The following is a 26,230-nucleotide window of genomic DNA, read 5'->3' as shown; positions in this document are numbered from 1 at the left end:
TTGCTGTGAGCTAGGATGACGCCATGGCACTCTAGCCTGGGCAACACAGTGAGACTCTGTCTCAAAAAAAAAAAAAAAATAAGTCATTTTAACCACATACATAAAAGATCATACTAAAAATAGCTCTCCTCTTTGAAGGAAAAAAATAGCAGTGACAACAAGAACAGAATAAGAGGGATAGATTTGAAAGGATAGAACTGGCAGGACTTGCTCTGGGGCCAGTCATTGGATGAGGATAAGAAAGCAGGAGGGATTGAGACCCCCACGTTCTAGCTAGGTACTCAAATATTTGAACGAATGAATGAATGAACAAATTAGGAAGTACAATGAACCATATCTATGATAATGTTATTAAATAACGCAGGTGATAAAGAAGATAGAGCTGATTTGGGTGAAAAGTGATATTAGTTTTGGATACACAGTTTGTTTGAAGATGCCTGGAGTATACAATGGTAAATGGGCCAGTGGCTCTTAGGCAAGGTATTAGGGCAGGAGACAGCATATTTGGTAATTAGCAACATAAGTCTGTGATGCCTACACCTCTCCCTATCACAAGTCTTTTATAAAAAATTTCCCGCATGGGCCCTGTGATTCAAAAGGTTTCTGTCCCTAAAATACTGTATTTATCCAGTAATATTTAATCAACACAACATTTCGTAAATTAAAAATCTAGATAGCCAACTATCAAACCTTCTGATAGGCTTGAAATCACAAATGTTAACTCACCAACCTGATAACACTTCAAGCCAAAGCAAAGAAACCAAGTGTCTCAGCTCAAACAACCTTATTGTCAGAAAGGTGTTATTTTCACCAGGTTTCTTGAAATTCTGAAAAATCCTGATTCTAGGATTTCAAAGGCCCTAGATTGAGACAGCTACCGAAAGAGGCGATAAGCGAGTCCATCAGAATAGATGAGACCACCTAGGGAAGATGGCACATCACGAGGAGAGGAGAGCCGGGAACAGCTGTCTGCACCATCGGTGTACCACCAGCTCATTCCAGAGAGGCTTCCTTTGAGCTCAATTGGAAGACTCCCAAAAAATACACTGTAATGCTAATGCAAACAACTGAATGAACAACCAGAGGCTCTCCCAATCAGGGGAGCCTTCAGGGTCCAGTTCCCCAGGCCTAAAACAACAGTCTTCTTTAGGCAAAGAAGCAGCAGCGAAAGGTTATCTCAAGACTGGCCTGGAGACCTGAGTTAGCCACTTGGCTGTCTTCCCCCAATTCCCATCATGCAAGAGCATTTAACACACGCCTACTTTTTAGTTGGGCTTTTTAATCCCATCCATACAATTTCTGATGCTGGATGACCCAGAAACTCAGCACTATTTGGGAGAGTGACTTGGGCTTGGCATAATCTGGACAGATGTGGTTAATACCTGTGGACAGATGGTGTTCATCCGGTAAAATCAGGCACTTTATTGTGTTAATTAATCCAAGTGGGACCCTGAAAACACATTATTAGCCGAATTTCCTGTCTAGCAAGGCCATCAGTGCTTTCTGTTGAGAAATCCTATATCCTGGCATAATCAGGGGTGTTCTGGAAATCTTTTCCTTAAGGAAAAGCAAGAAAGCAAGAAAGGCAAAAGTGCTAAGAGAGCTAATTTAAAGATGAAGGCCCCACAACCTCAAGCAGGGCTAGCCAGCCTCGCAGTGAGCCTGCAGTCCATCCCCCTGAGCCGTTCTCGCAGTGGTCCGCAGGCCTTGGCTGTGAGGAAGCAATAAAGTGATTCTCACTTTAAATTAGTTCAATTAGCACCTTTTTTTTAAAGGCAGCAAAATGCTTTTATTCAGAAAGTGGTTTTCTTCCTTTTGGCAACCTGTATGTGAAAAAGATTTCTGTGGGCTTTTGTTTTACCATTTAGCAGCTGTTCTTGCTTAAGAAGTGCCACTTCTTTTTTTTTTAAGAGAGGTCAGGCCGTCAGGGGGTTAATTTCAGTCAGTTCTATGCCCTCTTCCCCAGATGCCTTTGAAAAATGTTGCATGCGTTTACATGGGGATAGAATAGAAAGAAAATGATAACTTATTTTTAACTTACGGCGGCAGAGTCTCCGTGTAATTGCCAGGAGCCAGTTTGTACGGAAGAAAGAGACTGGGTTTTGTAGTCAGGCACACCTGAATTAATCTCTTGGCTCTATCACATACCTGCTAAGTGACCTCTGAACTCAGTTTTTCATAGGTAAATAGGAAAAACCATGTCTACCTCCCTGGTTGTGAAAAATGAGTAACTGGACTGGATTGCTGTAAAGGGTAAGGTCCAACACCTGGGGCCTGGTAGGAAGAAAAAGTGTCACCGCTAAGTCCTAGCATCTGCCATGTGCCAGGCACTGTGCCGAGTGCTGTCTGTGTGTGGCCTCATTTCTCCCTCACTGACCCTGTGAGGTCAGCATGACTCTCTCACTTCCAGTTGAAAAAGCTGAGGCTGGCGAGGCAACCCAAATCACCCAGCGGGTATTCAGTTGAGCCGAGATTCAAAACCAAGATGGCCTGAATTTTGAAACTTCATGCTCCTCACCACTCTGTAAAAATATTTGTCACCGTTCTTCTCTTTGGTGCCCCGGTGTCCGGCTGGTGCACAAAGAAATATCGAACAAATGCTTTTAGTGATGGTTTTGGCATCCAACCCTTTTCTTGGCAAATCTTCTCTAAATCACCTTTTGCTCAAACATCAGTCTTCTCCCAGAAGTAGATCCTATTCTCTCCCTTCTCATATTCATTTGGTGCAAACTTGTTTGTTGTTGTTTCCTTTCTCTTTATGAAGGCGGAAGAGACGGAATTTCAACAAGCAAGCGACGGAAATCCTGAATGAATATTTCTATTCCCATCTCAGCAACCCTTACCCCAGTGAGGAAGCCAAAGAGGAGTTAGCCAAGAAGTGTGGCATCACAGTCTCCCAGGTAAGGGGACCCTCAAAAGGCTCAGCCTGTGGCCTGGCCCTGGTGGCACCATAAGGCAGGGTCCTTGAGGTCTTGCTTTATGGAACACTCATGCCTTGCAGGTTCTGTGAGCTAAAGCCTTAAAATGGCAAGGTAAGCACTTGACGTGTGTAAAAGAATTTCCAGGTAAGTACCTGGCAAAGCTGGAGAGGAACTAGCAGGAGGAGAATAGTAGAGTACAGTGTAAAAACAGGGATAGGGTCTTCCCACTGAGCACTCCCTTGTTTCAAACGTGTGAAGCGTCTTCAATGTACTTGTAAAGTTATCTGAATTCCTCCTGCTCTTCTCTCAAACTTAGCCAATTCCTTAGCCATTTTTTTGTCCAGCCCGGGAACTTTAAGAGTCAGTGAATGGAACTAGTCGTTACATAGCCTTTTAAATGAAAGGAACTTAAATGTCTTCTCTTGATGTGCTGACTCTGTAACTGATGGAGTGTAGGAATTTTAACCTGTCACTATGATTACATGGAATGGTTGCACAAAATGTCACTGAGTGGCCCCGTCCCCCAGAGAGCAGTACCCATAACAGGTGCCTGTTGACTTGGAATACATGATGTAAAATTTGTATAGACCTGGAGTCTGCAACGTGAACGTGAGGTAGAAAAGCAGTCAGTCTTTATATGCATATACATTGTGTCCACTCAGAGGGTCCGTCCAAACATCTTATTCATCTGAACCTCAAATACCACCATTGATCTCTAGTTGAGACCAGTAGTGATTGTTCTAAAATGTGTCAGAGAAGGTCTTCTTCAGAATTATGTAACATGTAAGAAAACTAAATGTACTAATATTTCCATTAAAAGTGAAGGAGGGGAGGGAGTCGTTGGAGAAGAAGCCTACTCTAGTGAGAAACTTCACTTAACATTTTTCAAATGAAGTAGATGCTGCTTTGTATAAACTGAGCATCTGCACTTCCTTGAGTTGAATCCTGGCTCCTGTTACTCCCCGCAGGGTGCAGATCCCATCAACCTGTGTTGAGCTAAGCAGAATTAGGTCCAGTCAGAATACAGAACTCCACTAAAGATACTTACAATGAGAGGATTGCCAGGGCCTCCCCAGTGAGCTATGGGTGATTTTGCAGCTGCAAACATCCTTTCAGATAAGGCAGAATGAATTGACTCCAGGCTTTCCTTGGGTGCTTTGACCCAGCTGAGGATCATTTCCAGTCTTGACAGTTCTGGGAAAGCAGAACATCAGTGGTCAAACTCAAGTAGCTTAGTTTGTTATAGGGCTGTAACCATTCTTGTCCAAATTTAGACACCGTCTGCAAAAAAAAACCCAAAAAAACAGGAATTGAAGCTTTTTAACATTTGCTGCACATTTGATAACTGGTTCCAGGTATGAATTACATCACTAACTCACAAATCAGTGACTTTTAGTCATAGAGTCTTCTGCTTCTAAAGTAGAATTTAATCACTTTATTGTCTGAATTCCAAGTCTAGGATTCAGAATTTCAAATGCCTGTTGAAGGTAAAAATGAACCTTCGGGAGCCAATCTGTTTAACAAGCTCCACATGACACGTAACTTTGAAAAGCGCTGTTCTACATGCTTTATCTGAGTGACGTCTTCCATGCTCACAGCTACAAATGTACTTCGATTTGAATATCCAGATGGAACTTCTCTCCTGGAATCCCAAACTCATACATCTTCCTTCCCATTGGACTTTGCTGTGTCTCTGCCCAGAGGTTCTTCAATATTACTGTGTTCGAAATGCGAATCAAACTCTTCCTATAAAATCTACTGTTCTTTCTGTATCACCTGTCTCATGCCGTATCTGTCATCTGTGCATCCCCGGTGCCCGACACATATTAGGTCTTTAGTCCATCAGCTGATGAATCATTTGTTAAGTAATGTCAGAAAACACTGACTCTGTGCATTGTCCAGGGCATATGATCTGGGCTAGTGGACAATGCAGGAAATGCCTGAACTGACCTAGAATCTTCCTACCAGTGCCATTCTTCTCATCTACGAGGGAATCATTCCCACAACCTCTTCCCTCTCCACCTCCTTCCGACTCATTTTTTTCCACATATAGCAGATTTCATTGGCCCTCAGGTATTTCCTTTGCTCCTCAAAAGTCCCCCTAAACTACCTTCATCTTTCCCCTCTTTATTCCAGCTCGTCCAGATACCTGAGAAAAATCTCCCTACCTTTTTTCCCTCTCCCTATTCTACTCATAAATCAAAAAGCAACCCTAATTATGATTGATTCATATGGATAGTAAAAGTTATATCAAGAAAAACATGAATTTAAAAGTGAAATTAGATAGACAGCGATCCTGAAATGTACTCAGAAGTGTCCTTCCTCCTCCAGTTTAATTCTCTTTTTCTGTAGACACCGGCAATTTACAGTAAATAAAGCATTTTATTGAACTTTTTCTCTCTTGTTTACTAATGCTGTAATGGTACAGTTTGATTTTTAAACAAAGGCTTGGCATTTCTGCTCTAGTATAAGCTGCATAGGCCTTTGAGGGCTACTCTTATAAGATGTTTTTTTTTTTTTTTTTTGAGACAGAGTCTCACTGTGTTGCCTGGGCTAGAGTGCCGTGGCGTCATCCTAGCTCACAGGAACCTCAAACTCCTGGGCTCAAGTAATCCTCCTGCCTCAGCCTCCCGAGTAGCTGGGACTACAGGCATGCGCCACCATGCCCGGCTAATATTTTCTATGTATTTTTAGTTGTCCAATTAATTTCTTTCTATTTTTAGTAGAGACGGGGTCTCGCTCTTGCTCAGGCTGGTTTCGAACTCCTGAGCTCAAACAATCCGCCCGCCTCGGCCTCCCAGAGAGCTAGGATTACAGGCGTGAGCCACCGCGCCCGGCCTTATAAGATGTTTTAACTGTGCTAATGCATTTAAAAAATAAGTGTAGTTTTGTAAGAATTTTCTTTATCTGCCATTGTTGAGAGGTAAATATTGACATAAATTATATGCAAGCTATCATATGTGTTTGATCAACTCCCCTATCCTCATCAATTTCATAGTTGGTTTTGTAATTGTATAAAAACCATAACATTTTAGTTCAAAATCACATCTGGAATATGGGGTATAAAACTTTCCTCCCCAAGGCAGGAATTATGGGAGTAAAACTTGAATTTAACTGTATCTCCACTTGTGCCTGGCAGAGGTCTTGGGATAAGGGGAGCAGAGGTACCAGATCAAGCCAAGACAGCCACCGGGAGCCACATGAAGAAAATAAATTAACAAATGAAAGCAAATTAGGTTTGTTGTGTTTATTGGCTTTAACATTTAAAGCCTGGAATTCAAAGGAATAATCAGCTATATGCTTCGGTTTTTCCTGATGTAGATGATACCAAGCTTTATACAAAATACTCACTAAAATCCATTACATTGAATTATATTGATCCTAAGGTCTATAGTAAAAAGCAGCTAACAATCTAAGTTCTTTAATCTAAGTATTCAAGTTATTAAACTTCTAAAAATTTGAAATTATTGCATGAAAGCGCCTATATGTTGATGTAGATTTTGTAGGGATATTTAAAGGCCTGTGTATTTTAATTGTAGAGAGTCAGCTTTAGCACTGATAAGAGGCATTTCTTCTGAAATGTTAGGTTTCTTTTATTGTCATAAGTGAAGAGGTAAGCAAACTTAAAATGCTTGCTCTAAATTAAAAGGATCCTAGATTAAATGAGCAGCTCCTCTGTAGGAAAATATTTATCACAGTGGTTTTGTTAGATATTAGTTATATTAACAAGAGAATCTCATATTCTGTAGTTGTTCCTTTTAAAACTCCTACTTCATATCTTTTTAATGTTGTTGCAAAAATCATGCATAGAATAAGACCAATTAGCCTATCTCGTCATTCCTTGCCTAAGCTCTTCTATTTCTTCTGTCATGTTTCTGAAGGATGAAATGTTAACTTTCTCATCTTCTTCTAAACTGCTATAGGTATCAAACTGGTTTGGAAATAAGCGAATCCGGTACAAGAAGAACATAGGTAAATTTCAAGAGGAAGCCAATATTTATGCTGCCAAAACGGCTGTCACTGCCACCAATGTGTCAGCCCATGGAAGCCAAGCTAACTCACCCTCAACTCCCAACTCAGCGGGTTAGTTTTTCCTTTGATTTGGGGGGATCGTTCTCCATTTTTATCCTTGCTTTTCCTGTACATTGGGGTTTTCTTTTAATTCTTTAAGCTTTTGATTGTTTGATTTATATATTTAATTATCTTTTTTGTTGTTGATGCAACTTTGGGTTTTCCCTTTCATTTCCAAAAAGCAATGTGTTATACTCCTAACAAGATGGGATTGTGAGCAGGTTTGTATTAATGTGTCTGTCTAAGTTGAGACAGAGGTAAATTGGTTTGTTTTGATGAGACCTCTAAATTACCCTTTCAGGGATACAATAAATAAGTTAAGCATAATACTTAGAGATAGTCTCTTTGGATTCTATCACATAATATCTAGGTTACCTATTAGCATGCATTCTATGCGAGAATATTTACTATTATAGCAAATATCACATTATAATGTTTAGATCTACCAAGCTAGCCTATGATTATTTCTATATATTATTTATAGTTATTGTTCTTTATTGTCTTATGTTGTTGGTTTTCTTTATGGAACTACAAAGAATATTGGCAATCCTTAATTCAAATTATTCAGATTCTAATTTTCTTGTTCTAATATGAGTCATGTCCTATGCTCTAGGTTTTATTTTAGTGAATATGCATCATATCACTAATTTCAGAGTTTAGGCTAAAATAATATATTTTTACGTGTGCCTTGTGCCATCAATTCTAAGTTTCCACATGTGATAAAACAAAGTTAATAATGTGTAAATTATAACCTTAGTGATTATATGCAATGGAAGGCATGTTGGTACTTTTTTTTTTTTTTGGTAAAAGAGAAACAGAAATATTTCCTCATTATCAAATTATCAAAGTTATCAAATTATGGTACATGCCAATAATAAACAAAATGCATCAATTTTGACTAGGGTACACATCTAAGAAATTGATGATTCTAACTTTAAAGTGTTACAAATTTAAATATGTTTGATCATCATATGATTATAAATCTAATTTCTACCATTTTTTTTAGAGGATGTGGTATCTTAGACCCCAAAACTTGTTTGTCCACTAAAACAAATTCTCTGTCTTACGGTGGCTTGTTATTGGAGACATCTAGGGCTGCATACACTAACGTCTTCTAGGAGCTTCTAGATGCACTAATTTGTTATTTTAAGGTTCTCCAAGTCACTGGGCTGTACCACCGTGCCCTTCTTTGATGTAAATGGAATCATGCATGAAGAGTGGCCTGGGCTTTTTAAGCATGGGAATGGTAAGACAGTGGAGAATTCAATCCAGTCTTATTTTTCCCAGCACTGCAGGTTGAATTACTACGAGGAGCATATTTGCTTTTTGAGGTTTTTTTGTTTTCTTCTTTCCCTATCATGGTGTGATTGACAAAGGTTCAAGGCTAACAGGTTCAATAACCAGAGAGTTTCCTTCTTCCTCATCTGGTCAATTATTAAACATTTCAGACCCAACAACACAAGTTGAATTGCACTGCTAGGCAGACATTTTCACTTGTCTCTTTGGAAGAAATACAATTCTGTCAACATTAGCAAAAATGCACTCAACACTCCTGCAAAGGTTATCATAATGCAAAACAGACATCAAAATGACTTTTTCCTGTCCCTGATATATCTGCATCACAGATGGCTTAGCATGATTTATGACTAGTCCTTAGAAGGGCCCTGTGGACTCCCCTCATTACTAAATCCGTAACTATTTATTCTTTCCTAAAGCCCTTAAAAAGAGAAAAGTAAGCATTTTAACCCCCTACTCTGTGTTTAAGAATTACGTTGGCTCTTATGGAATGTCAGTCGGTGATTACAGTTTTCTAAGGAATTTTTCTGGTGGCTTAAACTTCATGTGACTATTCTGAGCACAAAGTAAATTATTATGGAAAATTTGAGCTAAGCCTTCCAGTTGTGCCTAAGTTGTTGGAAATAATATGCAGAGGAACCCCTTTGTCGTGCTTTTTCTAAAGTACAGACGAAAGAAAATACTATTGTATGTGTGCGATAGCATGGAATTTTAAAAGATAAATGTTCTAACAGGAAAAGCTATAAATGAGCTTTTCTGTATTTTCTTCTGCTCTTAACTAACCTAAATCATCGCGCAGATAAAGTAAAAACTTTGAAATGTTCGTAAGTTTTACACAGGCTGTTTATTATGTTGTATACTGGCTCTTTAATAATTTCAAAGGATGAATGATAATTGAAATAGCAAGTTTTAAATAAGAGGTTAATAAGTGAAAACACATTTTGGCAGAGTTTGAAGTCTGGAGTTCTGGAACCTCGGAAATTTTTGTATCCTCAATATTGGAGCAGAAGTTTTACTCCAAGCTTTAGTAAATACACACACTCATTTCGATTGCAAGGAAGATACTTTGCAAGTAAATCTTCCCTCTAGAGGCTTCTGTATGGACAGCAGCATTTCGGTACCTTCACTTAGGCCACTTCTAAATATTCCTATTTGTTGGTATGTGCCTTGTCTCCTATTTCCTTAAGCATCATTTATAAAAATCCCTTAGGACTAGGACCTGTGGGGGATTAGCAAGCATTTAGAGACATTTAGCATTCTTCATAATTTATACCAGCAGATTTGGGCAAAACAGATGGAGTGCAGAGAAAGAATTAAAGGCAGGAGAGAAAATTAAATTTTGAAAAAAGAAAACAAAAATGGGGACCATTGAAGCAATAGTTTAAACCCGGGGTCCATAATTCTTCTGAAGTGACCTAAAATGATACATTCTCCATTTCCTATTTTTGATGAGGTTATAAAAGCAAGAATTAAGACCTCAGAAAAATAAGACCCTTTATAGAAGCTTGAGCTATCTTCTGGAGAATACTTTAACATCCAAGAAGAAAGAAATTGGCTTGTGCATTGCAGATGTTTGCTCTAATAGCTTAGCATCAGCATTGATGATACATCAGGTTCTGTGATTAGCTAAGCAGTCACAGGCTTATTAAGGCTCAGAACCCCCAGATCTAAATTCTTTTGCTTAGCTGTGTGTGTATGTCAAAAGAGAACAGCAAACTCAGGCAAGAAAATCCTTCCTCTGGCCCTATTTTAGTCAAGGGAAAGCCCCTGTACATAATCCGTGACACCCCTAATAGGTTTGGTGTATTTCAGTATTGGTGGAAGGTTATCATATTAAAGCTCCAAATCCTCATTTCCTGTGAGAAATTTTTATATAGTACACACAGTTAGGAGATAATGCATCCTGAGAAGTTGATTGACCCTTTAGTAAATCCCCAGGAACATTTATAATTTTGTTTTTTAAAACCAAGTAAAAAAAAATTATCCCATTGTTGTTTTTTCTCATGTTCTTTCTTTCTGTGTTTCTCGTCTTTATTTTTAAGTGGAAAATGAAGACAATTCCTCCTGGAATTGGAACTCTAGAACCTTGACATACACATCTATTATAGGGTTTTTACATAGAACCAGACAACCCTTTACTCTTTTACTAAGTGGAAAATACAGTGTATTTTGGAATTTGGAAGGGGAAATGGAGAAGCAAGCATGAGACATAATTAAGCTTACATCTAGTAAAGAGATTCTGTCCCCAAATGGCATGAGAGTCCAGTCTAATCAGACTTGCCACGTAATCTGTCTGAAACCTTGATTTCTAAACTACAGAAACTGGGGCAGTACTTCGTAAGAAATGCTGTAAGAAATACTGAGCTAATATCTTTAAACACTTTGAGTTCCTTAAGAGGAAAAATTAAATCCATTCTTGTTCCAGCTCATTGGTTCTTAACTAGGGGCAAATTTGTACCCCAGGGGAGATTCAATAATGTATGGAGACATTTTTTGGTTGTCACAATTTTGGAGGGAGGGTGCCAGTGGCATTTCTTAGATAGAGCCAGGGATGTGGCTAACCATCGTACAATACATAAGACATTCTCCCACAATGAAGAATTATTTGGCCCAAAATGTCAACAGTGCCAAGGTTGAGAAACCCTGCTCCAGATGTAGGTTTTATCATTATTCTATCTTTTGGATTATAAAGTTAATTGTTTTTTGCTTTTTATTTTTATTTTTTTTTTCTGAACAAATTTAAGTCTCCCGAAGATTCTTTAAAGTAGAAATGCAATTTTTAGGAAATTGTCTTATCAAAATGGATGTTAACACATTTTCTCATCATGATGCAAACGCATTAGAACCATAGGTGATCCATTATTCCTTCTCTGTCTGGTCGAATGCAGATTTAGCCCCGTACATACCGGAGATGTCTGGGTGGCAGTTTAAATGAGCCGCTTGCCTCCCTTCCCAAGCCAAATTCAGAATCTTTTAACTGACAAGCACATTTTAAAACGTGCTTCTAGTAACTGCTGATTGCTTCACAACAACCTGCAAATAAGGTTCCTGGATGACTTTCTTCAGCAAGCCAAGTAATTCTGTCCAAGCTCTTTGAGAATTCCACAGCACCTCCACGAGAGCCCATGCACTGTTTGCCTGTGGATTCCTAGGAGGTTATCCATTCCATGATAAGTTCTTTCCAACTTCCAGTGCTGGGTAAAGAATATGTCCTCTCCTCATCATCTAGATTTTCATGTGGTATTAGTGGCACCCATTCTCTTCTCTTAGCACAATCATTGCCTCTAGATACTTATCAGAGACTCAGAAGCTATGTGGTGTTGTACATGGGTGTACAGAGACAACAAAATGCTGAACCAGCACAGCCAAGAGCACGAGGGACTATTTTTGCAATTACTGCTCTGATACAAATGCATTTGTACATGAAGTACATTTATATGCGCATATTTATCTCTGTGCACATTAGGCAGCCAGACATATTTACAATTTATCTATGCACATATATTTTTTAAATCATCTGTGTCAATGGCAGTGTACATCTTGTAAATGGCACATTCCATACCTTCATGGTTCCACGGATGCCATGTTAGTGGGCATCAGCGTGGCCCTTTGGGGTTTCTCCCACTGCTAAGTTTGTATACTAATTTCCGATAAACCATCGGCCAAGCATATAGCGTGTGTGTTTCTTACATGGTATTTGACTGGGAGAGAAATAAAATACTCGGGCTTCAAACTGAGCACTCTTTTGAAGGGAAGGAGTCTGATAACATATAGACAATTATAATTTGGGTTCCTGGAGCTGACTCTACTTGGTTCTGATGACATCTAAATGTGAGCATTATTGTGACACTCATTACAAAATGGCTTTTATTGTTTGGATTATATCTCTGTGATTACAAAGAAGATTTGAGAGGAATGTAACTCATATGTAGAGACCTAGGTATTATATATCTGCACATGAGAATGTAGTCTGTGCTACACACTGCTTCATCCACATGTTCAGGACGGCAGTTTCAAATATATGTCCCATATTAACGGAAGGAAGTTACAGTGGCCTTCATCCCGCTGACCGAGTGTAAGCCACACCTGCTCAGATCTCATGCCTGTTTTGCCAAGACCCAACTTTTCTGATTCCTTTCAGATAAGCTAAATGGAGAAGTGTGGGCCTGTTTAAACAGGATAGGTTACAGAGCTATGGAGATGGCATAGTCCTTTGGTTTGATGCCTGAGTCACCCCTCAGCCCCCAAAGAAAGTGTCTCTTTTCTCCTGGGAAAGAAGGAACGAGAAGGGAGTTAGGTGGAGGATCAGTGTATGGAGCAAAATAGTTAGCTAGTTTTTTGCATGTGGATGTACATCCCACAGAATGAAGAAAAATGGAGATTTTTTTTAAAACTTGGGGTTGTCCCCAAGTTCATAAATCACCTGGTTCCTCTAAATGGCTCTTGCCTTTGAAGTATGAAGATAATGTGGATAGTTAAGCATAGAAGCACAGTGTCAGAGTTTAGAATTCATCACTTGATAAGTGGTCCTTCTATGGAAAAAAAAGAAAAGCCTCGTTTTCTGCTTAGCTGCAGCTCTTCACGTGGGGCAGGAAAGCTCTCTAGGAGAGCTCAAATCCCTACCTTGGGAGAAGAGAAAGAAAGCGTCAGAGCTGAGGCATGAATCATTGTTGGGCGATTCCACACTGAGGATGGCTGTCTCAGAATACGAGGGCAAGAGCACATTTTGAGCAACGTAGGGTTGGAAATAAGAGAGTGCAACTGACCTGGGTCCCTAAGGTCTCTCCTTTTCCAGGCTAACGTCATGTTTTAACCAAACCTTGCACGTTGAGCTTTCTTTCCTAATGCGCTGAGCTGCACGATGACTTCAGAATAATATCAAGCTTTTGCAGTCCCTTATGTTTAGGTTGAGGGTGGGCTAGGTTTAGCACAGTGGTGCCAGGATGCACCTAAAGGCTAACTCTGGGTGCTGCCTCCATCTCTGGGAGGTCAAAGCAGATGATTAACTGCCCTTCTTGAGGCCCTCTTTTACTATTATTATTATTCATATTATTATTGTCAGCAGCATTTCATAGTTCATGCATGTTTGAGAATTTCTGGCCCATTATTTGTTTCATCCTCTTTCATCCTGGCAGGTGGCAGGGAAGGGTAGATCACCCCCACATATTCTTATAGTCTTCAAGGTTCCCTGGGCTGTTTGCCACTCAGCAAGGAACTTCGCCTTCTTTCTAGAAATTAGGAATGTCAATAGACCCATATCAAGGGCCAGCCCTAGTGTGTGACATTGCCTTCATGCACTCCCTCCTAGGTGCTGCTTCCCATGTGAAAGTAGACGGGTTTAGCAATAGTATATTTAGAATCCAGTTAAATAGCTTATGTGCTCCATCATCGGGGCAGAAGTATAACTGACCAGCACATGTTCTCTATCTTGTGGTCCCCTGGCCAACTCTAGAATTTTAGAGGCATGAAAGAGAGATCCTAGGTCTGGAGACTGCAATCCAAATAGAAAAGTTGAGAAGAATACATGTTCCCTTTCTCAGCTTGAAGTTGCTAAGGGGAAGCCATCCCATTGGCAACTTGTAGTAAGGTGTGTCTTTACATAACATAAACAATATGCACCCTTTATTGCTTGCTCTGTTCTTCATGCTACTAACCAGACTCTGTTGATATTATTTTTATTTTAGTTTTTATTTGAGGGGTTGCTTTGCATGTCATTCTTCCTCTTGGCTGTTAGTTGCGGGGGTGGAGCCTTTTCCTTTCTGTGATTCAGGTGCCTCACTCTTTCCTTTCCAGGTTCTTCCAGTTCTTTTAACATGTCAAACTCTGGAGATTTGTTCATGAGCGTGCAGTCACTCAATGGGGATTCTTACCAAGGGGCCCAGGTTGGAGCCAACGTGCAATCACAGGTAGGGACCCAGCCAATATGCTGCCAGGTGAATGCACTAGAGTCCAAGAGCCCTCAGTCGTATTGGCGCTTCCTGCTTTTGTCCAGAGAGAGAGAGAGAGAGAGAGAGAGAGAGAGAGAGAGATCAGAACCAAAACCTTACCGACACCAAACCAAACCGAAACAAAGACAACCATTGTCATGGGGAATCTCGTCCACACTTTGTGAGTGCGTTTGGCTCTGGCTCTTCAGTCACGGTAGGAGCAGGAAAGGAGCAGTAAGCACAGGTCAAGGTGACTGAGGCACGTCAGGCGAGGAGAACCAGCATGTTCTTTACTCACCAAAGGGAGAGGGAGGAGATTAGGCCACCGTCTCAATTTCCAGGTCTCCCTCTCATTTGTTGATTTCCCATCCTCAATATTTGCCAAATAAGGAGATAATTAATGAGTAGGCAAATACATTAGTATCTCATGTTTTCATTTTAAGCTTTAAAAACACCTAGTCATGGTGACTAACCTCATCTTCTTAGACATTCTTCAGGTCAAGGGATTTGGGTTTCTGGTGATGAGCATGAGTCTACTTTGGGAAGCAAAAACCAAGTCATGTGATGTCGAAGCTCAGGGCTCCACAGTGAGCAGATTGCCTCACGATACCTCAGGAAGCCTTGCTACTATCTCAGCATGAAGCATGATGTAAGAGTAAAGTATTATGCTCTGGGTCAGAATATTAGGGAAGTTCTGAGCCATGTGAGTCCAGTTTCCCACGCTGCATATGGAATAGGAAGCAGCACGTGCCTGGAATAGACCAACTGGTCCGTGATTCAGCCCTTCGCTCAGGCAGCATTGCCTGGAAGCAAGTTTGAGATGATGGGGTCAGGACTTGGTCAAGTGACTAAACAACTGGCCATCACTTAAGTGCTCAGAAGAACAGGCCTTAGTCACACACTGCTCTCTCTGTGAGATGGCTGCCCAAACCTCCTCCAAACAGAACCTTGGCTTTTCTGCAATACCTAGCAAAGGAGAAGCTCATGTAGGATGATCAGGGAAGACCAATGGGAAAAGGGAAAATTCCTTCACTCTCCCCTCATGAGCCCCCTTTGTCATCCCATCCCCACCATCTCATGCAGCATTGTTGGATTAGCTTCAGTGTTGGGAGCCCAGTTTCCTTTTATCATTTACGGTCTTGCTTACTGAACTGAGAACTGGTAATGGATTTGGCACATGGAGGAGGTCCAGCCTCCTCGTCATGGACTCTTTTCTAGGAAGACTGTCTCCAAAATGATTGTGTTAATATGGCATGCCAGAGGGGAGCCTGCATGATGACTAGCTGCCTCCCCTGCCCTGCGCCTCTCTGACTAACTTCCTCTCTGTTGTCGTTCATCTGTTTAGGTGGATACCCTTCGCCATGTTATCAGCCAGACAGGAGGATACAGTGACGGACTCGCAGCCAGTCAGATGTACAGTCCGCAGGGCATCAGTGTAAGAAAACAAGGCTCCCCGCCCCCCACCCTTTGTTTTTATTCTATCACTACCAATTATTTCAAAGCCATAGGGCCCGGAATGCCACTTAGTAGGACTTGTCTTAGCTTTACGGTCACCTAGTTTCTTGTTTCTGTATCGGTCATGCCATCGGCAGCATTCTACCCACAAAAAAGTGGCGATTGGGCAGGCTTCATGCAGGCAGCTGGCGTCTAGGGCTGTCAGACACAATCAGCGTTTGCATGGCACCTGCGGCCACATGTGTTCAGCTAGAGGAGCTGCTAAACAGGTGACACCTAGTACAACGGTGGTAGGAAATGTCACTACAAGCTGGGGCCTGGGAACCTAGGAAGGAAAACCCAAGGCCAAAATCCATTGCATCCAGGTCTGCGATCTTAAAAAATAACCTTTTTCCAATCTGTCTATGGACGATTAAAAAAAAAATTAACACAGAGGCTGGGTATGTTGAAGGGATGGGGAGGGGTGCAGACCATCTTCTACTTGTTCTTGGGTGCGCTGGCGGCTCCTGACTAGCATGAAAATTCATAGCGACAAGCTATGTCGCACAGAGTGAAATCGATCAGACAGACACAAGGAGAACCGAGTGTAGATTTGGGACAGCAATCCAACTTGATTTCTCAGATCAATCGTCCGCTATCTCAGCAGCGGTGACAGCAAGCTGGGACAAGAGGGCAGCCTGGAAAAGGAGGCTGTTTTTTAGATCAGGGGTGATTTCTGGGCTTTTAGAGGTCACAAGAGGCTCCAGTAGAACTGTTGGCTCAGAACTAGTGAAGAAATCTGTGGTTGGTTGGTGGTGATCATTTTTTATTATTTGTTTCTGTTGTTATGGTTAAAGTAAATTAGGGACAGAGGGAAGGAAAGGTAGGCATGATTTATTAACGTAGTCTTAGACTACACTAATTGAGGTATAACATCTGCAGTGAAGGAGGCGATGGCCCCTTCAACTCTACACTGGGCAAGTCGTACGTGATTCTGGCCGGCCGGGGAGGAAATTAGAGAATGCCACGCATTCCATCAGATGAGGAACCATTGAAAGAATTAGGAATTCCTACCCCATAGAAGATAAGGTTTGGGTGGTATGTAATAGTTTGAGACACGCTATCATCTGTGGGAGAGATTAGATTCATCGTAAATGTTCTATATAAAAAGCACTGGACAGAACCACTGAGTAGAGGATTCAGAGAAAGAGATTTCACTTGAACATTTATAGACTTTTCTCCCAGTCAGAGTTCTCCAAAAGAAGGGATTGGCTGCCCTTAGAAGTCAAAAATTCCCCATCATTGGAAAATTCAAACATTGTTTGCTGGCTACTTGGCAGGGATGTCGTGGAAGGGAGTCAACCACCAGACTGTGATTGTCTTGGTGACTGTGAAGGCCACTTACATCAGAAATTCTTTATTTTCTGCCTTCTTCAGGCAGAATCTGCTCTGAGTTCATGTAATATTTGTCCCTCTCTGGGAAGGAAGGAGGGACGTCCCAGTCAGCACTGTTAAGCATACTCTGGGCAATCATGTCGTCTTCAAGGAAGAATGTCCAGAGCAGAGAGATCCTTCCCGTCTCGTGCTATGCTCGCAACACTAAGTATTATTACTTGCTGGGGAGCCTACTTGGAAAAACAGAGGAAACCATCATGGGAAAGGATATTCTCAAAATGAATTCCAAATGCATAAAGTTGCTCTAGTCCGTCTGTGTGTGCAGGCTTAAGCACGCATGCATTTATGTATTTCCTAAATCTTTTTGAGATAAAAGATAAATTTTTCCAGAAAAAGCTTTGTTCTATGCATAAGTAGAAGAGAGAAATGTGAGGACGGTACAGTGGTGTGGGGACAAGAATGTGGGCACACTCAAAGAGGGAACCAAAGAAAGTCCACGTCACTGGGCAGGAAATGGGGTTGACACTTCTGCTATTTGGCATTTTTCTTTCCGAATTGAGTAGCACGGAAGAGAGCTCCGGAGGGGTCAACACTGACCCCTGTGACGTCAGCTGGTGGGCTGGGAATAATTTCTGAAATAGTGTAACCAAACATGTGCAGACAATCATTTCTGATTACATAAGCCCGCCACAAAAACTGGGCTTGAAAATGCCACTTGAAAGAGTGTCTCTCATTTTGCATTAACTTTTTTCCTTGTGAACCGTGGTTATTTTATTTCTGGGTCTTTAATATGCAGGGTAAATGAATCAAAGGCTGATCGTGATGTTCTTTGATATCAATTTTAAATTGTACCACCTGCAGGAGGCTCAGCTAGTTATGGTGAGACATATTTTTAGCTGGTGGTATTAGATGCTGAGACATGTGCATGTATAGGGTAGGACCATGGCTGCCAAGAGAACAGAGAGAGAGAGAGAGAGAGAGAAGGAGAGACGAGAAGAGACAAGGAAGGACAGGAATGAAGGGTTTATGCCAAGAAATAAAAATAAACAGTTCCTAAACCCAAAGCTGCAGTGGAATTCCCAGCCGGACTCTGGATTATGTTTCATTTGGTGGAGGACATTTTCTGGGCAGCCTGTTTCCACTCTCTTGGCTGGGTTTTCACAGCACCCATATCTTATCCAACCAGCGTCTATTTTAAGTCCTATAAAGTTCAGACCACTTGCCTTTAACTGCCCACGTAGCAATAGGATTGCCAGGTGTAGTGTTCAGAGTCCTATAAAGGGAGCCGGAACGCTAGTCCCAGGAACTCGTGTGCCCATGGGCAAACGTCGAATCTCTCTTCTATGAAACAGGGCCAGTAATTCTCACCTCCATACCTCAAGGACTGCTTTAGGGAAAATGAGAAAATAAGTAGGAAAGGGCTTGGCAAGGCATAAATTATTCCACATGAATACAGTATGAAATTTTATAAGTGATAAGTTTCTAATTTGACCTTTTTTTTTCCTCTTGTCTGAGCAGTTTTCTCAGTAGGTAGTTCCTAGTGAGGATAGGTTAGGACACGGTTGTCACTTTTTTCCCCTTTTGATGGAAAGGTATGCTTTCGAGATGGATATAGAGTTACTCAAGGCCTAAAGACCCCCTTCTTTAGCCACTGTGAGAGTTAAATTATACCTCCTTAAGTACTTTGTGTTCTCATATGACAACGGGCAATGCTTGCTAGGTTTAGAGTGGCTCTAAGTAATGGAGGGAGATTATTCCGCGTCTCTGTCAATCAGACACACTTAAAGATCACTTAGCTATCACATTTTTCCTTTCCATTCCCACTGCCACCGTCCTAGTTCTAGAAATAGTTCATTAACTAGACTATTATAATAGCTTCCCAGTCACTGCTGCTGTCTTTAGTTCCTCCTCTGTCCTGCATACATCCCCTGAATTTTATCCTTTCTTGCTCAGAAGTCATCAGTGGCTCCTGTTTCCTACCTAAGCAAACTCAAACCCAGAGTCCGACATTCAGGGCCTTCCACGTCTGGCCTTAGCCTACCTGACCTTCCACCTCGTCCTCCCATTGTCAGAGTAAACTCTGGATGCTATTCAGTGTGGTCAGCTCACTTTTACCTGGTTACGTGCTTTCGCCTTATGTTCACTCATGTATGCATCTACACAAATGTCCTGTGGTTCCTGCACCGCCTCCCCCATCCCACCCTACTGTCAAGATCACACTCTCTCAAGCCCGGCTCCTCCTTGGTGCCTTTCTTCTTTTTCTTAGTCCTTCTTCCCCTCTTCTCTCTACTTTATCTCCCTCCCTCCCTCCCTCCCTCTCTCTCTCTCTCTCACACACACAGACACACACACATTCACACACACATCCTTTGCATTATATGTGTATGCACAGAGGATACTTAATTATCTCTGTGTCTTTTACTCCTGCATATGTATGTGGTCCCAAAACATATACACGAGTTATTCAAAACATGTTTGTTGGATGGATAAATCAGATAGGAAAGGAAAAGATGCTACTAAATTAAAAATGCATTTTTGACCAATGGCCACATCTGGTGTACCAGCTATAAAGTATCTAGTAAGAATTACTATCTCAGATGCTTCTCTTACGCACGAATATGCTATCTTTAAAATCTTAAAAAATGTTCTTCAGTCTTTAGTTTTGGAAAAAGTTTTCCAGACTTTTTGGTCACTCACTGCTGATTCCCTGAGAATAAGATTCAAATCAGCATTTAATATATGAAGTTATAGGGTGATGGTACTGCTGAATTATCCTCAGCAATAGGATAATTCCTATAATTAATTCCTTTAATTCCTTTCATTCCTCCTAGCCTAAAAGAGTCTTTGCGTTCCTATCCTAAAAGAATCCCCGTAAAAAAATACCTGTGTGTGGGATAGCCATCCGTGTAACGGTATGACATTTTTTCTACCGGGACTGTCACTGCCCTCCCTGTTAGGTGTGGGACTGGGACCACCAAGGACAACCCAGTGCAAGGTGGAAACAACTTGAAACTGGTAAATTTTGATCCTTCTTGTGGCTTTTCTTTTGAGGAGTCGCTTCACCTCTTCGTGTTTGTTGCTTCATTTGTAAAATTCACCAGATAAGGAAGCTTGAAGGTCCCTTTCATTTCAGTGGTTCTAGAATTCTACAATTAGGATCTTTGATTCTTAGTGTTAGCTCAAGGAACACCAGACTAAATTATAGATCACCCCCCAAAAACCTCTTTCTTTAGAGTTAGTATCTTCCATACTTCCTAGCCCACCCCACTATTTCCCGCTTAACTTGTATCTTGAAACCTAAATGGGAAGGAAAAACCACTCTCATTACGTGAACTTTTCTCTTTGAATTCTTGAATTTTGTGCTAGCAGAAAGCATTATTCTTTAGGGTGAAACAATGTATTTTTAGTTGTTTTAAAATGTGAGTTAAGAGAATGAATTCACTCCAGGCAGTCTAGTAAATACATACCCCTCTAGATTTTTCTTATTCAAAAGTTTTGGTGAAAATGGAAATTGTTATCCATTTCCACTAAAAGTGTTAGTGTTATCTCTATAAAGGCAACCTGTCATTAACATCAATTTATGACAGGAAAAAAAAATCTCCTTAATCTTGCTTTGTGATCATGATAGTAGCAGAAAAATAGAAATGACACTTTTATCTTTGTAAACCATAATATAGGTGTTTTTGTTTTGCTTTTCTTTTCTCCCATGTTAGGAGAGGAAAAAAAATTTTACTAAGTAATAAATAGACTGCAAACCAGTAGGACAAAAGTAGCCTCCTATTTAAGTGAATGTATTTCAGACATTTGGATATCACAAGGGTTACTTAGTAACACTTGGCCACATGCCATAATTTCAGTTTTTTTTAACTACTTCTGAGAGACTTCCTTCCAGTTAAAGTATATATTAATAAGATGCTGCTACATGTGGAATTGTAGTACTGGGATGTGAGGGTGATAATTAAAATTCATAGGCAAATCTTTAAAAACTCATTTTAACTATAAAAAGTTTTAATTCTTCGATTTTACCAAGCTGAATTTGAATTTTAAAGGGCTGAAAACGTATCCAGATGGGCTCCCCAGTTGGGTGTCTTTGAGTAAGTACTTCCTGGTACTGTGGCCAAGGACCAGTGACCAGCCCCGGCTGGAGGGGTAAAGGGACTGAGGAGAGTGGGCGGGGGTCTTACATGGTGGACCAGCCTCTGAAAGTTTGAAGGCAGCAGGAATAGAATAGATAGACGCCCGCCTTCAGGAAGCTTAACAACCTGGCTTTCCCTCGTGACAGAACCAAAGGGAAACAGAGTAAGTACCTTTGCTTCTTCCATTATGAGGCCTTTAAACCTAACACCATACCAATTCAGCATCTGAGACCTGAAAAGCATTTTATTTCAGCCCACAATAATGGCCTAAGCAAAGAAAATCCCAGCATTTTAATTTCATATGCAATTCAATGTTTTCCCCAGCTGCCTAGTGAAAGCTCTTAAAAGTACAGAAAACAAGTGATGTCAGATCATTCAGTGGCTTATTCTTGGCTGCATCCGTCCATTCACTCATTCATCCATTCATTCAATAAACATAAGCATTTCTGACCTTGGGGAATGAGACTACATCAGGTCACATCCAGGTCAAGTTGGAGAAACCTCTCACCTGAGATGATACAAAACCCTGGTGCCAGTCAGGACGTATTTTCCTTTTTAGTCTTATTCAGTACTTTGTCTGTGATTAGATTTCCTATTCTTGGAAGACTAGGACAAGGGAACTGATCAACTCTGTAGTCTAGGAAGGAATTTGGGATTAAACTATATAGCAGAAGAGAGACATTCAGGACCAACCAGCAATAGTTTGAGAAAGGTACTACCCACAACGAAACAAATGCACCATGGACTTAATAATAAAACAATAAGCATCCTTTATGTAGAAACGCCTTGTCTCTTAGTCACAATGAGTTTTGTTGATCTTAAAACTAGTGATATGATCACACCAAACATCACATTCACACTGTGTGTATGTGGTTGTGCGTATGTGCGTACATCCCACTTCCGCCTGTGTGACTATGGACAAGTCACTTTTCCTTGATAGGACTCAGTTTCCTAAACTCTAAAAAGGACAGTTGAGCTGGATTTTGTCTAAGGCATCTTCCAGTGGCGTATTCTACTTATAAACAATGATCGTTTTTACATTCCGAAGAAAATGCAAGAGGAGAGGAGATACTTCAAAGCCATAAATAAAAGAGAATATTGTGTTTTTAGAAAGATTCCCATCTGTGAGATGGCAATGTGTACCATGCTCATTTCATTGGAATTGGTGTTTTACAGTGTCCTGCCCAGCTGGCCCACATTTGGTCCTGCCGCCATCCTGCCCTTAGGCTGGGATCTGGTTAGCTGTTCCAGACTCAAGTTGTCCCTAACTTCTGCTCTGTGAAGAAAAATCACAACCTCAAAAGGGCACTTTGTTTTTGTGGTTGCTCCTGAAAGTGGCATGGCTCCTCTAGACGTCAGTAAATATTCAGCTAATTAAATAGGCTAAGTTTAATTGTGGGAAACATTAGCACTGATTTCTGAAAATGTTCCTCCTCTTGCTTAGTCTAGCTTTGCCCCTTCTTGCCTTTTAGGAAGGAGTTCCATGTTCGTAGACAAGCTTGTTTCCAGATAAAATATTAGACTTCTTTCTTAGAACTTCCTGTTGTTATTTTCAAATTTGATAATTTTTTTAGAAAGATCAATCTGGCTATATTTGAGTTTGGGCAAATTCTTTTTTACAACTCCAAATATTAAATATTTGAACTCAAAATATGTTGCAATTTGACAGAATAAGTAAATGAATGAAGCAAATGTTTTTTAACAAACATTTAACAAGTGTTACAAATGTTTATTGAGATCTTTCTAATATCCAACACCAGGACTACAAACAGGAATAGGACATAGTTCTTACATTTTGTAAAATCATAGAAAGCTAAAAGAACTGGGAGTTATCTGGTTTAGTCCCCTGATTCTCTTAAAGGGAAGAACAACACACCCAACATAATCAATATAATATATTTACATATATATTCATATGCCTATTAACTATAGATATATGAATTTATTATAAACATGATTTGACATTGCCATTCTTTTATAGATTTTGCAAGTGACTCTAGCAAAAGCTCTTCTTTCCTTCTAGAACCACGTTGTCTAATATAACCTTTTGCATTGATAGAAATGTTCCATTTCAGCGCTGTCCGAGAAGTTAACCATTAGCAACACATGGCTATTGAGCACTTGAAATGTGGCTAGTATGACACAAAAAATTAATTTTTAATTTATTTAATGTTAATTAATTTAAATTTAAATAGCCACTTGTGCCTGGTGGCTACCATGCTGGACAGTGAAGTTCTAGATGCCCTGACAGTTGTTCGGTAGCCACCAAAGATGGGGTGCTGGTATTAGAGGTATGACCATGCTGTGAGAACAGAGCGGACACCCTAACACAAAACACAGGAAGGCGTGCTTTCTGCTTCGGTAAGACTTTCCTGAAATAAATAGAACTCTTTATTAAAAATTAACCATGTACAAGAAGTTAACTCAGATTAGCATAATAACATGCTTTAAACAATGAAATAATATGGAGGAAGACTTAAATATAAATATAGAAATACCTACATTTATCATGGTTCTATTTGCAGTAATTTTCAACTCTGTCAGCCACTAATTCATCGAACCTAGTAATTTTTCAAGTCTAAGCAGTACGTGTCTTTGAACTCATCTCGAACCCTTGTTTTAAGTCTAAACCCTTTGGGGCTTATACGAGGTACAGGCTCTGTTTCAGGTCTCCCAGGAGACCTAAACCTTACCTGGCAGCCTCTATTTAGCTGTTCCTTCCTCTCTGCCCTGCTAGTCCCTTCAAAGTGTGGCCTGCAGAGCAACAGCATCAACTGGGAGCTTGTGAGTGATGCAAAAATCTCAGGCCCCACCCAGTTCTATTAAATCAGATGCTGCAGTTTAACTAGATCCCCTGGTAATTTTTAAGCACATTCATTTGAGAAGCTCTGCTCTAATGTCTAAGATCTTTAAATGCTATCTAGGGCTTACCTTGCTTTCTTTGCATTAAAGATACTACCTTTTTAAAATTTCCAACATTTTATTTTGAAAATTTTCAAACATATAGAAAAGTTGAAAGAATTTTACAGTGAAACCAGTATACCACCGCCTAGTTTCTATCATTAATATTTAACTCTACTGGCTTCATCATGTATATCAGCATTCTGTTATCCTTCTATTCATCCATTTATCCATCTTGGTTTTTTCATGCATTTCAAAGTAAATAGCAGACAACAGTACATTTCCCCCTAAATAAATACTACTGGCATGTGTATCATTAACTAGAGTTCAATATTTGTTTGTAGTTTTTTTCTTTTCTGAGACAAAATTGCACACAATTAAATATGCAAATTCTGAGTGTCCATTCTCTGAGTTTTGACAAATATAACACACTTGAGTGTAAATTTACTACCCTTTATCTTCTTGTATCTACCTCACTCTCATAGTTTACAAAACAAAATAAGAACGAAAAGGAGGGACAGAGTACGAAGTTATCCACAGAATAGGCTGTTCTTTTCCACTCTGAGGCTCTGCTCCCACTCCCGCCCCGGCTTCTCACCCCCCATCCTGTACAGCCACGCCCTGCTAGAACGGCCATTTTAAATCAAATTAGGTGTTTTTTTTCTACACTTGCCTTGGGTTCTGATCTGGTATGCCTACTTTTAAAGGGACTTGTGTTCCTTTTTCAGGAAGAAAAGCTTCTGAAATATATAAAAATAGAAACTCACGATATTAGAAAATTAAATTATAATGTGATTCCCTCACTGGTAAGATATTACATTTCCCTTCTTTTGTCTTTTGCCATTTCTCCCCTGTCTTCTCTAGTGTCTCTTAGCTTGAAGTCCACTTCATTTTCTGATGCAAAATTATACTTTATTTCTTCTTAGGGGAGTGGTCTCTCCTGGCCGTGGGGAAGCCCATCCTGATCTGAGCCTTATGTCGAGAGGACACTCCATAAGCGGATGGGGTTCCTGAGGAAGGAAGCTTCTGTCCCTTCTCTCGCCAGAGCACTGGGGTTCTGGAGAGACTCGGCATAAGCACTGAGGGCTCTGTGCCTTTTTCAGAGAGATAAAGGCTCAAAAGCACGACTAATTACATGCTTAAAGTTCTAGGGATAGTTTGAGCCTCCACCAATGTTCATACTAAGAATACTAACTAACTCATAACATTTGTTGAGACCCCCACTAGATTTGAATGTCTTTATAAACATTATCATCTTCATTTTATGGGTAAGAAAACTAAGACTCAGAAAGGTTAAGTAGTCACCCCAGACCAAATAGCCAGTCAGTACTCAAGCCAGGATGTGGACCCAGGGCAGTCACGTGCCAAAGCCTTTATTCTTTTCCTTTATCCAGATGGACCCTTGACCCCTAGTCCTTATACTAAGTGAAGGGAGTCGACAAGAACCTCATAGTAAGAGAATTTGTTATGTTGCCTGGTAATTTTTATGCCTGGGTGATATGGAAAAGAACTCCAGAACTTAGTTGTGAGTATTCTGTTGTATATCCTCTCAGGGTGGTATATAGAAGGTTAAAGACTAGTCAATTCCTTTATTAAAATTAAATATGGGAAATTATATACAAAGTCCTTTCCTGGATATAGCCTACTCTACATCTCTATTGTGTCATATTTGGTTAGCCAACTTAGCTAGTGACCCAATGGTCACACACGAGAGAGAACAAGATTTTAGACACAGTGTCCCTTCATAGAGAGACTAAGTGGTTTATTATAATAGAAGGCAAGACCGTTCTAGTAATCTAGGTGTAACATATAAGTAGAGGTAGACTTTTTTAATAAGGTAAAAGAATAGATGCAATGGAGTGCAAAGATGATGTGAATGAAATTAGAAAAATTAATTAGAAATAATAACAAAAATTTAAGAATTTAATAATGACTACAAAGCAATGGAAGGATATTATTGGCCAGAGACTTATAAATGCATGTAAAATGGCAAAATGAAGGTTAAAGAGGGTAAAGGCAAGTGAGATACACAAGTACTAAAGAGAACAATAAAAACATAACATAAGCTAGACAGAGTAGTTAAAATAACATCAGCTAATAAGACACAAAGATTAACAAAAAGATCAAGTAGTAATAAAATAAGGAAGTG

General features: G+C 40.2%; 1 protein-coding gene across 2 annotated transcripts in view; it reads left to right on the top strand.

Moving 5' to 3' along the window:
• The window catches only part of PBX1 (pre-B-cell leukemia homeobox 1), a 291,506-nt gene that overhangs the window by 248,701 nt on the left and 16,575 nt on the right, over window positions 1-26,230 (top strand). The window contains exons 5-8 of one of the 2 annotated variants that reach the window (XM_012639595.1): window positions 2,765-2,900; window positions 6,845-7,004; window positions 14,082-14,194; window positions 15,561-15,650. In XM_012639595.1, the coding sequence (XP_012495049.1) occupies window positions 2,765-2,900; window positions 6,845-7,004; window positions 14,082-14,194; window positions 15,561-15,650 (499 nt within the window). The remainder of the gene's footprint in view (window positions 1-2,764; window positions 2,901-6,844; window positions 7,005-14,081; window positions 14,195-15,560; window positions 15,651-26,230) is intronic. The other variant, XM_012639596.1, reaches the window with a different exon arrangement.

This window comes from Propithecus coquereli, unplaced genomic scaffold (assembly GCF_000956105.1).
Source record: "Propithecus coquereli isolate 6110/MARCELLA unplaced genomic scaffold, Pcoq_1.0 Scaffold140, whole genome shotgun sequence".
In the NCBI taxonomy this organism is placed as follows: domain Eukaryota; kingdom Metazoa; phylum Chordata; class Mammalia; order Primates; family Indriidae; genus Propithecus; species Propithecus coquereli.
Note: the sequence above shows the minus strand (reverse complement) of the source record. Positions and strands in the feature narration are given on the sequence as shown.